The sequence below is a fragment of the Hippopotamus amphibius genome, chromosome 2 (genome assembly GCF_030028045.1).
Source record: "Hippopotamus amphibius kiboko isolate mHipAmp2 chromosome 2, mHipAmp2.hap2, whole genome shotgun sequence".
NCBI lineage: Eukaryota > Metazoa > Chordata > Mammalia > Artiodactyla > Hippopotamidae > Hippopotamus > Hippopotamus amphibius.
In genome coordinates this window covers 141,645,961-141,659,546 of record NC_080187.1, presented here as the reverse complement: position 1 = coordinate 141,659,546, position 13,586 = coordinate 141,645,961, and the positions used below count along the sequence as shown (strand labels likewise).

Here is a 13,586-nt window from a genome sequence, read left to right as displayed (position 1 = left end):
CTGTTTATAGAAAAATACTGGGTGTCATCCATCCTATTGAGAAAATGGGTAGTTTGATGGGAAGAGAAAGAACTTTGGAGATGAACATAGGTCCAAATACAGGCTCCGTCACTTCTTGGCTGAGTGATTTTTGAAAGACCAAATTTATTTGAGTTCAGTGGGTTGAATGGGCATAACAGTATTTTTTGGAGGATCAAATGAGAAGAGAACAAAATGCCCAGCAATATATCTGGCATACAGTAGGTGCTTAATAATAGTTTATCTTCCCTCCCTTTTCCCTTTCGTTATAACAACATTCTTGGGACTCCAAGTCATTTCTTTGGAAATTGGAGATTTCCACTTCCACACAATGACTGGGCAAATGCCAGAGTGTAGAGTCCATGTCTGGATGTTCTTGTGGGCCAAATTTCTGAGAATTGTTAAGGCTTTGTACGTTAGGAAGTTGGTGGAACAAAAGGGGATTTAAGTGACAAGGGTAGGAAACACTGGAGACGTGATTCTAAGGAGGGTCTTCCTCTGATCTGAAAGGGGCAGTGAGTGTTTCTGTGGTCGTGCGCTACCAGGCAGGGTGCTGCTCTATCCGCTTTCATTGTGCAATATCTGTGATGCCCCCCTTCCCCCCTCCCCTTTTATGCTGTGGACCCTGAGTCGCCAGAGGCTCCTGAGGATGCCTTGTCCCTGCAGTCCTTGTGGTGGTTTGCAGCCCACCCCCCAGCTCCCCTGTGATGGGGGCCCCGCCCACCTGGGTCAGAGCTCACGCAACCAAGGTGAAATTCCACGCTGTGTTCCCATCAGAGACCTTTGCTTTCTGGGCGAAACTGAGCCCTACGTTGGAATCAACCAGTTATGAAAATCTGAGCCATTCTGGTCCTGCTTCCTTATTTTTTCTCATAGGAGGGGCAGGGAGGGAGAGACATTCCAGAAAGACAGTTTGGACCGTCCTGCTGGGCAGGACAGCTGTTGGGGCCATCGAGCTTTCTCTAATGATTTAATGGTTCTATTATGGTGTGATTTGAGGAACAAAACCCACCGTAGCCCTGAAGAAGAAAAAAAGACACCTATTTGGGAAGAGAATCATGTGATGGGAGTGTCTGAGCAGACCTGCCTTCCTTCAGGTCTCTCTCAAAAAGCTTGAACGTACCAGAAAGGCTATAAGCCTGTTTCTTTCTTTTTGTTTATTAGTGCTGCATACTAAAATAAGCGTGTAATTAGGAATGGATTAATGACAGCAGAGAGGCCCATCACAGATACTATACAGTCTGTGTGTGTGTATGTTGAGAGCTCAGAAGACAGCAAGCTTGACTCCTCCTGACCTGCCTTGGGGCTCAGAAAATAGAAGAGAGCTCCCCAGACAGCTGAAATGTCCCTTGAATTACTTGTCCCTTCTTTGTATCTTAATAAATTCTTCTCTGTGGATATTCAGGTAAGAAGAAATGCTTCCTTTCCCAGGGGGACCACAGGTCTGTGGGTTTCCCCCTGAGACAAGTGACAGGAGAATCAGCCAGACTTGGGAAGGGAAACTGATTCTTAGAGTGGATGCTGGTTGCCTGTATCAGTGGTTCTCAATCGGGGGCAGTTCTGTCACCCCATGGGGTGTTTGGAAATGTGTTGTGTCTTGTGTGGGGAGACTGGCTTTTTTAACATTTTTTAATTATTTTCTTTATTATTTATATTTTAGAGTAGTTTTAGGTTCACAGCAAAATTCAGAGGAAGGTGCAGAGTTCCCTTATATTCCTTGCCTCCACACATGCCTAGCCTCCCCTCATACCATTATCCTCTACCAGAGTGGTACCTTTATTACAATGAATGAAACTGAGACTGGCTTGTAATGCCCAGGTCCAGGGATGCCACATATCCTGCCATACCCACAACAGCCCTGTCCCAGGAGGGCTTGTCTTGCCCCAGCACCAGCTGCAGCTCTGCTGGGTAGTAGTGCTGTGAGCTGCAGGAATCTCCTCTTACATCCTTGGAAGTGATGGGTCTATGTACTCTCTATTGGCTTTTATGTTAAGGAATGAAGTTTATGGCAGAGCGGAGGTGAGTGAGAGGGCCTTGGGGATTGGACAACGGGCTGACAGCACTGTGCTCTTTGTGATGTGGATGTGGTTGAAAGAGAGCATTCACAGTGCCGGGAAGAGTGGGGGCTGGGGGAGGATGATGAATTACCTGTGATCTATCTGGGTGAGTCTAATGAGGTGACTCACTCTTGTCCCCATTCTCAAGGTTCAAGAGGGACATCTTTAAAAAAGAGTTTCAGGGACCTGCAGTCGAAAGCAGCCACTCGTGAGCAGGAGAATGTACCAGAATTGATCAAGTGTCCCTTTGAACAAACCCCTTTCCCCAGGCTTCACTTTCAGGGAGCCAGTTGTGTATAATGGTTGCACAGGATCTGGGGCCAGACCATTGGTTTGAATTCCAGCATCACTATTTCTTTGCTAGTGTGTGTCCTTGGGCAGGTCACTCACTGCTCTATGCCTCAGTGCTCCTATCTGTAAAATGGGGAAAATTGGTACCAACCTCACAGAGACAGCGTAAAGTTAAAGAAGTTACCTTTCTGGAGCCTGATACATAGGAAGCACTCAGTACTAAAAATGAGGATGATGACGGGTGATTTCTCTAGCTCTTCAACCTACTATAATATGGTATTTTCCTCCACTGTTCTATGGAAACTGCTCTCATTAAGGTCACCTTCTTATTGTCAAATGCAGTGACCTGATTTCATCCTTCATCTTACTTGGCCTCTGTATAGAGTGTTCTTCAGCTTCTAGAAGTTCTCCTCCTCTGACTTCTAAGACAGTAGCCTTCTCTGATTTTCTTCTACTTCTCTGGATTTCTTCTCCTTCTCCTTTTTTAGCTCCCCTTCCTCTGCCTGAATTTTAAGTAGTGGATCCTCCAGGGCTCTGAAGTCTGTTTTATTCTTTTATTTCTGTCAAGTCTTTGCGGGCAACCCCGTCCATCCCTCTCCGTGGCTTGGGAGACTGTAGAAGCACACTTCTACCCACGGCTCTTTCCCCAGCCTATTTCAGATTTTAGAATAAGTAATGTCAAGAAGGCTAACACTGTTTTAGAGCACAGGCTTTTGGAACATTTTGTTGACCACTCACTTTGTCCGTTGACTTGATGAAAGCAGATTCGAACGTCCAATGTTCTGTCTGCTCCCAACTCCTCCTGATTTGGTGTCCTTCCTTCATGTTGTCATGACAATCTACCTCCTGTAATGCTGAGAACAAAAGGGGCTGAGGTGTGGGAGGCCTTCTGTTGTTTGGTCTTCTGGAAACTGAATCCCCAACTCCACTCTCCTCTTTTGTCTCTTTGTTTTGCTGAAGCTTCCACTTCACGTCACTTCCTAAGAAAGGGCGAAGTAAATTTTTACACGTCTGCAAATACATCTCTTTTGCCCTTACAATGGGTGCATCCATTTCTGCGTATAGAATTCTAGGTTGAAAATTTGTCCAGAAGAATTTTGAAGGAATTTGCTCAGTTACAGTAACAGTATTAGGTTGTTATGGCGAATTATGCTGTCTTTCTGATTCCTGTTCGTTTTGAAATATGACCTGTCCCATCCTCCTGGAAGCTTGGAAGCTCTTAGCATCTTCTCTTTATCCTCATGGTTCTGGCACTTCATAATTTTGTGCCTCGATATATGCGGGGGCGGGGGACACGCCTGCATACACTCACACACATGCATACTTGCTCTCGTGTGTGTGTGTTAATTGTTCTGGGAACCGGGTAGATAGTATTTTGGGCAAGTTTTTCCATTTTTTTTTTATACTGCCCTTTCATCTTTCTCTTTCTCTTCCTCTCCCTCTCTGTCTCTTTCTCTCTCTCCTTTTAATCAGATGTTGGATGTCTAGATTGAGCCTTTAATTTTCATATCTTTTCTTTGCTATTTACAGCCTTTTTCCTTTCTGTTTGACTTTCTGGGACATTTTCTTGACTTATCTTCCATTCTTCTATGACTTTCAAATTTTGCTGAGCACAGTTCTCAAGGATTCTTTCTTACGTTCTCATTGTTCACATTTTAAGTATCATCTTGTTTTCTGGATGCAATGTCTTCATTTATCTTTCTGAGGACACTTTTTAAGAAGTCTTATGCTCCCTGAATTGCCTCTAGTTCCTGCAGGTCCCTGATTGTCTGTGTGTCTTGTGCCCCCTCTTTCATGCTAAAACTTTGCTGAAGTGTCAGGTGATTCTGGACCGTTTCTTCATATTTAGGGACTGAGCACTAGAGAGCTGGTGAGATCCTGCTTTGTGTGCAGAGTGGGGCTTGCCAACTGTTCAGCTTCACTAAGGCATGGTCACCATGTAAGCTCGACTTCCTTGGGAGACCCTCACATGTCCCTCTCCAGAAATCTTTTTTGAGGCATTCAGTTTCTCCAGAGACGCATTCTCTAATCTCCTCTGGGGTGGGGGTATTTGAGACAAGACTGGGGATGAGATGGCTGGGTAGGCAGTGTTGTTCTTGGTTTCTGCAGTTTTATTTTTATATATTATAAAATAATAAATATTTATTTATTTGGCTGCATTGGATCTTAGTTGCAGCACACTGGATCTTTCATTGAGGTGTGGGCTCTTCGTTGTGGCACGCAGGCTTCTCTCTAGTTGTGGTGCGCGGGTTCAGTAGTTGTGGCGCACGAGCTCTAGAGCACATGCGTTTAGTTGCTCCGTGGCATGTGGGATCTTAGTTAACCAGCCAGGGATTGAATCCGCATCCCCTGCATTAGAAGGTGGATTCTTAACCACTGGACCACCACGGGAGTCCTGTTTCTGTTGTTTTAGGCGCAAGAAGAAGGGGCTCAGCCTCTTGCTTCAGCTCAGCCCTCCCCTGAACATTTCAGATTCAGTTTCTCTGGGATGAAACCACTGGACTCTGACAGATGGGGGTGAGGTGATGGCTGGGGTGCCTTGTTCCAGCCCTGAGCCTCACCCCAGCCTTCCTGGGTTCCTTAACCCTTCGAGTACTGGGTCTCCCCAGCAGAACCAACTGCCTGTCATGATTCCCTGCTGCAGACCTGGCGGTCCTTTCTTCTGTATCTTCCTCCACTCTGCAAGTGAGCTTTCCTCCTTTGCTTTTTCATCTTCCAAAATGTTGTTGCAATATCTCATTTCCTCTTGTCTCCCCTCTTCCTCTTTGTGCACCAACATTTCTTTAATTCCTTTGCATGTTAATAGCATTTGGGGAGAGGAGGCTAAAGACCCGTGCTCAGCCTTCCATGTTTAACTGGAAATCACTGAGAAGTGTTTCAGAAAAGTTTACAAGGTATTTTCAGGAACTGACCTCTTTTTGCAAGGCATGTAATGACTACGAGTATTTGGGCAACCCCTTGCTGCTACTTTTTCACATGGTTTGTCATGGGTGAGAATAAGCCTGTCTATGCCGACGGAGGGGCAATCAGGGTCCTCGGTTTGCATTTACCTGTCTTCCGTTTAGTTCTGCCTCATTGGAGCTTCACCTTGCTATTTGATGGGAAATATTCTCCCCATAAACTTCAGTAAGAGGTAATGGATTCCTGCAGTGGAAATATTGTTCGAGCCGCACAACTGAATCATAGCAGGTGCTTTGTCTTGGGACCGTGTGTCTTGCAAAGCAGCCATTTAAAACGCCACTTGTAGGAAGCCACAAACAGTCACAGCTAATTCACTTTACAGGAGTTTTATTTGTACTTATGGGAGAATCACACCACCAAACAGAATCATTGCTCTACCAAGACTGCAGCGTTAATTATCTGTGTCAACTTGTGTTTGCAAATCACCTTACTTTACTGGTTTTCTTCTTTGGGTTAGAACGTGGTGGGGTTGGAGTTGGTGAAGATGCAGATGGTGTTCTTTGAAGCCATTGGGGCAAATATGGAACTTTCAAGGGTGGGCCAGGCGGCTTAGCTGCCTATGGGCTAATAACGTTGCAGCCGGAGTGCTGTCACTTGTGAAAGATGGTCCGAGTTAGATCCAAGCCCACGTTGGGCTTATATGTCTGTGGGCTGGGGAGGGTTGACAGCAGAGTCCAGTGGAAGTTACTTCGTACTCCTATGGGAATCTGATGTCCATTCTGGAAAGGTTCTTAGTCTCCAAGGCTCTAATGAGAGATTCCAGATCTTAGCTGGACGTGGGACTCACAAGGAAGCTCTTTAAATCCTAATGCCCAAGTTGCATCCCCAGACCAATTGAATCAGAATCCTTGCACAAGGGACCCAGCATCAGTAGTTTGTTTGTTTTTTTTAATATTTATTTATTTATTTATTTTATTGGACGTGTTGAGTCTTTTTTTGCTGTGTGTGGGCTTTCTTTAGTTGCGATGAGTGGGGGCTACTCTTCGTTGTGGTGCACGGGCTCCTCATTGCCATGGCTTCTCTTGTTGCAGAGCATGGGCTCTAGGCTTGTGGGCTTCAGTAGTTGCAGCACATGGGCTCAATAGTTGTGGCTCATGGGCTCTAAAGCGCAGGCTCAATAGTTGTGGTGCACGGGCTTAGTTGCTCCGTGGCATGTGGGATCTTCCTGGAGCAGGGATCGAACCCGTGTCCCCTGCGTTGGCAGGCGGGTTCATAACCACTGCGCCTCCTAGGAAGCCCCAGCATCAGTAGTTTTGAAAGCTGTTGAAGAGACAAAGGACAGGGTATCTCCTACCACTAGGTTATTTTTAAAATCCTGTTGCTGTTACATAAGCAAAGAAACTTATTTAAACTTTTAATTATTTTGAACTAATTTGGATTTGGGGAAAGTGGGAACAATTAATGTCATAATCATTTAGATTCACTCTTATTTTGCAGCTGTCTGCATGGTGTGATGGGGTAGATTTTTCTCCCTCTCGTGAATAAGAATTAGGGGTTAGTCTCAATTCAGAATCTAGAGCATTCGGGGAATACTCTTCCAATGGATTTTGCTCCCGTGGAAGATGTGACGGGAAAAACAGTGAAAGAGTCTGTGGGCAGGGCTGGGCACTGGCCGGATGAGCCTTCATCGGGGCTCCCGTGTCTCTCCTGGTGTGTGCAGGTCCCGTGGCTGTCATCAGTGGCGAGGAGGACTCGGCCAGCCCGCTGCATCACATCAACCATGGCATCACCACGCCCTCGTCGCTGGACGCCGGGCCGGACACAGTGGTCATCGGCATGACCCGTATCCCGGTCATTGAGAACCCCCAGTACTTCCGTCAGGGACACAACTGCCACAAGCCAGACACATGTGAGTACCGCAGTAGAATGTTGTCCCTTCTGGGGAGGGAGGGTGGCGTGGCGATAGACCACGTAGCGGGGGTTCTGGAACCTTCTGGGGTGACCTACCACCTGCTAACCTCCCACTCTCTAAGAGACCCTCCCTCTTTGTTTCAAAACTTGAAGAATAGCCTGGGCAAGGGGGTGCCACTGGGACAGAGTCCCCTGGGCAGAGCGGGCTTGGGGAGGGGCGGTGGAGAGATGGGGAGCAGCCTAGAGGCAGGAGGCCCAGCCCCACCTGGAGAGGTACTCCCAGTAAGGCAGGGGGCCCAGACACGGCTGGTTTTATCTGTGGACCTGGCCTGTGTATTCAGGAAACGTAACCTGACTCTGTCCAGACAACAGCCCCTGAGGTCCTCAGACCCTCCGCCCCAACCTCTACAAACGGGGAAGGGAGTGAAGGGCAGTGAGTACCTTTCGAATGGAAACATCACTCTAGCTGCCCCTCCAGTGGCCCGAAATGTACGTTCTGAGAACTGGATTATGGCCCAGTGCTAGGACTCCCTCCCCTCCCCGCTACAGATGTGTCCTTTAGATCAGAGGGCTCAGGGCACCTGCTCCCTACTCTCTCTTCCCTCCTGATGGCTCAGCCCCTCCCTTTGTATTTCTGCTCAGCTCTGTTAGGGCCTCTCCCGACTCCTGGAACCTCCGTGGCTTGGCCCTCCATCCAGCAGGTGTTCCCCTTGCTGGGTCCCCGGGCTCAATCTAGGCTCAGCGACCCCAGTGCACACCCCTCCACTCCCACTGCTCCTGCTCCCAAGACATGGTCAGCTATGTCAGGAGAGGGAACAGAGACCCCTGGAGACTGCCTTAGAGCTGGAAGGGACAGAAGGGATGCGCTAGGTTAAGGCCTCATCTACAGACAGGAAACCCGAGGTTCTGGGAGGCTGTGAGTCCCTCTTTCTGGCCCGCAGGCTTCTGCTGGTCTGTTCTCTTCCTCTGGTCAGGTGGTCCCAGGTCAGCCTAGGAAGAAATGCCTCTGGTCTTGTTCTCCCCCTGGCGGAGCTCTCTATACTTGGGCTACGCTCTCTGTAGCTCACAGAACTCTCGCTGCTCCCACTGGTCCATCTTATAGCAGTGTGGGCATTCGGCCACTCCATCCACCTTTGCTTCTGTTTTTCTGGCTCTGTGTTTAGTGAGAGGATTGCCACAGTGGGAGGGACTGGGCTTGAATCAGAATAAGGTCATCATTTGCCTCCCAACCTTAAGTGTCCTCCAGAATCTGTCTCAGTGTTTATCAGACTCCCCCATCAGCACCAGTTAGAAGAAGGATACTTGGGTTCTGGACCAGGGCTGGGCAAGGGAAGAAAGATACCTGTGTTTCAGACAAACAGTGGGGAAGACAGGGCAAAGAATGGTTCTAGTCTGGCTAAAGCTCTCGCCTCAGATCAGGGTCATCCTGGACTGACCTGGGTGTGGCTGGGAGGAAAGCCCCTCTGTGATGGTAGTGTGGGTTCAAGCTCGGTCTAGGGTTGGGGTTGCTGAGTTTCCTAGAGGGATGCTGGTATTTGAATAGAGGCTTGGCATTGCTGTTGAATATGCAATTGATTCTCGTCATTTCAAGTATTGTGTGAAGTCACTGTGAGCGCTGAATTAGCGAACACGGGGCTGTTGTTCCTAGGGGAGATCCAGGGTTAGGTTCCTGTGAGCATCTGGGCATAATCAGCTGATCAAGACATAACTGTGCTTTTGTTTAAAGACTCCTTAATACATACTGTTGCTTCATTAACATTGAACTCATAGTGGCCCACAGCACTGTGACTCATGCCTGAACACAGCTTATCAAACACACCTCTTTTCTCCATAAGGCACATTGCGGTCTTCTCACTCACAGGACCACCAGGCAGTGCTTCAGCCCTATGCTTGGGGGCTGCTTTAAACTGGGAACTCACCCACAGAAAGCACAAATATGCAAAAAAAGTGGCATTGGGTAGACCACAGGAAGGACACTCAGTTATAGCATGAGAGCCAAGACAAGAAAGCAGAGCATGGCTTTGTAACCTCCGCTGGGAACGTGCATGCGGGGGGATTGGAATGTGTCACCCGTCCTGCAGTGTTTGTGAATGACCGTGACAGCGCTGTGCACATAAGTTGTAACAAGCAGGTGAATTTGTAAGGACAGAATCCAGGAAAAATGAGGATAGGTGGTGTTCCTGTTCGTGGCAGCTCTGGGCCCCAGGGTAGGATAGGGTCCCGTGGCCTCCTGATACCAGGTGGAGGCTCAGTTTCCAGATGGGGCGAATCTGGCGTGTGGGGAGGAACATGCCTCTGGGCCATCAGGATCAGTGGGCGCCGTGGTGAGCACCATGGGGTCTGAGTGTCCTTTGATGTCAGGACCCAGCCCCCAACCGAGGAGCTGTCGCCCTGGGAAACGGTGCTGAGGAGACGCGTGCCTGCAGCTCCTTATTTTTGTGACTCAAAGCGAGCCGCCTTTCTGCTGTCCAGACAGCACTTCTGTGTACACAGGAAGGGGCTGATGGAGGCAGAGAAGAAGCAGGCTTAGGACAGGACTTGAGGGAGTAGGGAACAAGCAAGACCTCATCAGAGCAGAATCCCCCGTTGACTCCAGATTGTCCAGACCCTCTGATATCGGGGAAGATGCCCTTTTCAGGGAAGCGGTACATTTCGTCCTGTCAGTAGACAGTGGATGGCTCTTAATTGTTTTGGGAAAACATGTGTGGCAAGGACAAACAATGTGCAGGAGCCTTGTAACCGGATTTGGCTAATCCTCCCTCTGCGAGTCCGTGGCTGACTCACGCAGTCGGGGAAGGGAGCGCCCGGCCCTCTCCTCGCTGAGATTTACCGGCTGGGAAGCAGCAGGTCTCTGATTACAAAGCCTTCATCAGTCAAGGGAAGGGACTCCAAGACACATCCCCGTGTGCGATGAGACACTATCATGAATAATTAAAACCACATGCGCCTTGGCGGATACATAAGCAGTGAACGTTGATGACGCGGCAGATGGGGCCGGGGTCACTCCTTTGGTGGCGGGGATGGCAAGCCGCAGGGGATTAAGGGGTGAGAAATGCTCACATCTCGGGGCCCCCGGGGGGGGCCTTCTGTCTGATTCCCTTCCTCATCCCATTTAGCAATGTGGACTGTGGGAAGACATCGCGGGGACATAGCTATCTGACTTCAGGCCTCATTTCCGCAAGTCCCCCAGTGATGGATTTAGCACAAAAGTGCTTTTCTTTCTTTACACACGTGTTTGTCATAAATGGTGGGACCTTCTGGACTGGAGTGATTAAGATGCTGCTCCTCTCCTGGCTTCTCACTGTCTACCTGTCTTCAATCTGGTCCATAGCATTTTTCATAGCGTGTCAGGGCCGCAAGGATGTGTAGAGATCACCTAGTACCGTCCGTTATCAGATGCTTGCCGCCCCTTGCCTGCATTCCCGAGCGCTCTGCATTTGGAATTGTCTTTATTCGAAATTTATTTGGCCTTTCCAGGGGTTCTGGAAGAGCTGAATAAAGATGCTCCTTCTCGGGGTTGGTTATAGAATCTGCAGTCTAGTGATGCCTCCCTCATTATTTATTTAAAGCCCCCTGATGCTCAAAAGCATCAAGAAACCAGTACAGCCCTTGTCACACAGCCGATTTGGGGCTAGGTCCTTCTGAATGAGACACCAAGGGGCCGGTCTAGATGGGCCACTGGGGAGAAGTTTCGAGCTATCTGGAGCAACGTTGGGTACTCAGTGACTTTTGTCCCCCTTGGGCTGCAGTCGTGGTGCCTGTGCTGGGCTGGACTGTGGGCTCTGTGTTAGGAGTCATGCTTTGGCTCTTTCCCGTTGGCCCATTGGAAGGCTCCTTGGCTCTATTCGAGGCCCGGGGTTCTCTGTTCATCCCCTTTTCCCAAACTCATTCTCCGAAGACAACTTTGCCTCTTAGTTGAGAGAGCAGAGGCCAGCTTGGGGTGCCAAGCCATGCCCATGCCACCCTCCCTTCCTGCCCTCCATCCCCAGGCCAGGCTGGCTGTCTTTATTTCCAGGTTTCTTGGGTCCAGAAGGAACGGTACCCATCTTCTCAGCATCAGTGCCCCCAGCTCTCCACCCCTCCCTCTGACCTCTCCCCTCCTGGTGGGCCTGCAGGCAGGGACTCTCCCCGACCCCGGTCAGCCATCCTTTGCTCTCACCTCCCCTTTCAGACCTTGTCCCCTTCCGCTCAGCCCTGCACCTCTTCACGTCCTCTGTCTCATAGCTCCGTTTCCGCGGGAACCTGAGTTCTGCACCCTTGATCTCTCGGTAAAACTTGAGCATATTCCTTTGGGTCTCTCTTCTTCTTTAGCATCCAAGTCATTCACACCGTGCTGATTTTTCTCCTTTTCATCTATTCAATAAATATTCATTGAGAGTTTGTGCCAGGCCTTCTATTCGGCTCTGGAAACAATGGGGAACAAGGCGCGCGTGATCCCTACCCTCAGGGGCTTACTGCCACCAGGGCTCCAAGATGCAGGATGGCACCCTCTGTCCCCTTGGGGCCCTTCCTAGGGCTTCATGTTTTCACCTTACTCCTTCCTGCTGATGGCTCACCAGCCTTTACCCCTAGTCACTTCTTTCCAGGTCTCCCTCCAAGCCCACAGCTCTGACTGTTACTACAGTGTAATTCCTGCCTGAAATGCCAGTCTCCCTCCCTGCATCCCCTCACTCCGTTTTCCTCCTTCCTGCACCTATTCATCGCTCAGCATCTGGCTCATTTCCAGCCTCCTGTGAGTTGTTCATAGATCCATGCTATTGCAAAGCGACCTTTCCCTCCTGGGAACCCACAGCTTAGAGGAAAAGCCATGCACAATAGGCTTGCATGACTTTGAGTCAGATCTTAGGTCATCCTGTCACTTCTCAAAGATGTGGGTCCTGTTTCCCAAACCTGACTTTGAACTTATTCCAAGAACCAGCTCTTTTGCTGTTTTTTTTTTTTTTTTACTATTTGTTTATTTATTTGGGTTGCATTGGATCTTAGTTGTGGCAGGCAGGCTCCTCAGTTGCAGCTCACTGGCTCCTTAGTTGTGGCATGTGAACCCTTAGCTGTGGCATGCATGTGGGATCTAGTTCCCTGACCAGGGATTGCACCTGGGCCCCCTGTATTGGGAGCATGGAGTCTTAACCACCGCTCCAACAGGGAAGTCCCCAAGAAGCAGCTTTTATGTGTCATCAGTCTTCATTGTCTATGGAAACACAGCATGGGACTAGGGTTGGAGAGGGTACCTGCCAACCATGTGTCAGATGACACAGGGCTCAGGTTCTCGAGAGATGTCACAGACCAGGAAAGGTCATTGATCAACATTGATAGCCTATCCTGGACCAAGCCCTGGGCTGGCCTTCCCATTTCTTATCTCATGCAATCTTTCATCCACTCTCTGAGGGAGAGGCTGCTATGCCCATTTTATAGATAAAGAAACTGAGGCTCAGTGAGCTTAAGGGATTTGTTCCAGAGTATACGGCTGTTAAGAGAGAGCCTGAGATTAAATCCCAGACTGACTGACTCCAGGATCCATCCTTTCCCTGTCAGATCACATTGCCTAGGATTCCAGTGGTCCGCAAGCATTTCCTCTCCATTTCTTGGACTCAGGGAAGCTGGCTTTGGAGAAGTGCTGTTTGGTGGAGGCTCACTTTTCTCCCTGTTTCCAGGATAAGGACAGCTCTATGGGCAGGAGAACCTTGGCCAAAGGTCCCTGTAGTCATGAAGCTGGGTTGGCCTTGGTCTAGGTGTTGGCACTCATCCTTCTTTCTGAATTCTTCCCTGAAATCAAGTTCCCAAGGGACCACGATTACCTTCAGATAAGGCAATACTTGGGCCTGGGGTTAAGTCAGTTTTTTAATTATTTAAATTTTTTCGAGCATGTTTAGGTTTAGAGAAGAATTAAGCAGGAAGTACAGAGAGTTCCCATTTACCCCCTCACACTTCCCCCACCAAAATCTCCCCCATTTTTAACATCTGGCATTAGTGTGGTACATTTGTTACAATTGAAAAACAAATATTGATATATTATGATTAACTAAAGTCCATAGTTTATAGCAGGGTTCACTCAGCATCGTACAGCATCAAATCTATGGATTTGACAAGAGCATTGTGTTGTGTATCCATCATTTAAGTATCACACACAATAGGTTCACTGCCCTGATACTCTCTTGTGGTCCACGATTTGTCTCCTCTCCCCAACCCCTGGCAACCACTAATCTTTTTTAGTGTTTTCATAGTTTTGCCTTTTCCAGAATGTCGTTATAGCTGGAATCATACAGTATGTAGCCTTCTCAGGTTGGGTTCTTTCACTTAACAATGTGCATTTAAGGTTCTTCCATGTCTTTTCATAGCTGAGTTGCTTATTTCTATCACTGAATAACACTTCATCATACGGCTGTACTACAGTTTATCTATTTGGCTTTT

The 13,586-nt window shown here is 48.6% G+C and overlaps 1 protein-coding gene across 6 annotated transcripts in view; it reads left to right on the top strand.

Moving 5' to 3' along the window:
* NTRK3 (neurotrophic receptor tyrosine kinase 3) overlaps positions 1–13,586 on the top strand; it is a 369,697-nt gene that overhangs the window by 219,085 nt on the left and 137,026 nt on the right. For all 6 annotated transcript variants that reach the window (XM_057721553.1, XM_057721552.1, XM_057721554.1 and 3 more), the window contains one exon: positions 6,988–7,176. In XM_057721553.1, coding sequence (XP_057577536.1) covers positions 6,988–7,176 — 189 coding nt within the window. The remainder of the gene's footprint in view (positions 1–6,987; positions 7,177–13,586) is intronic.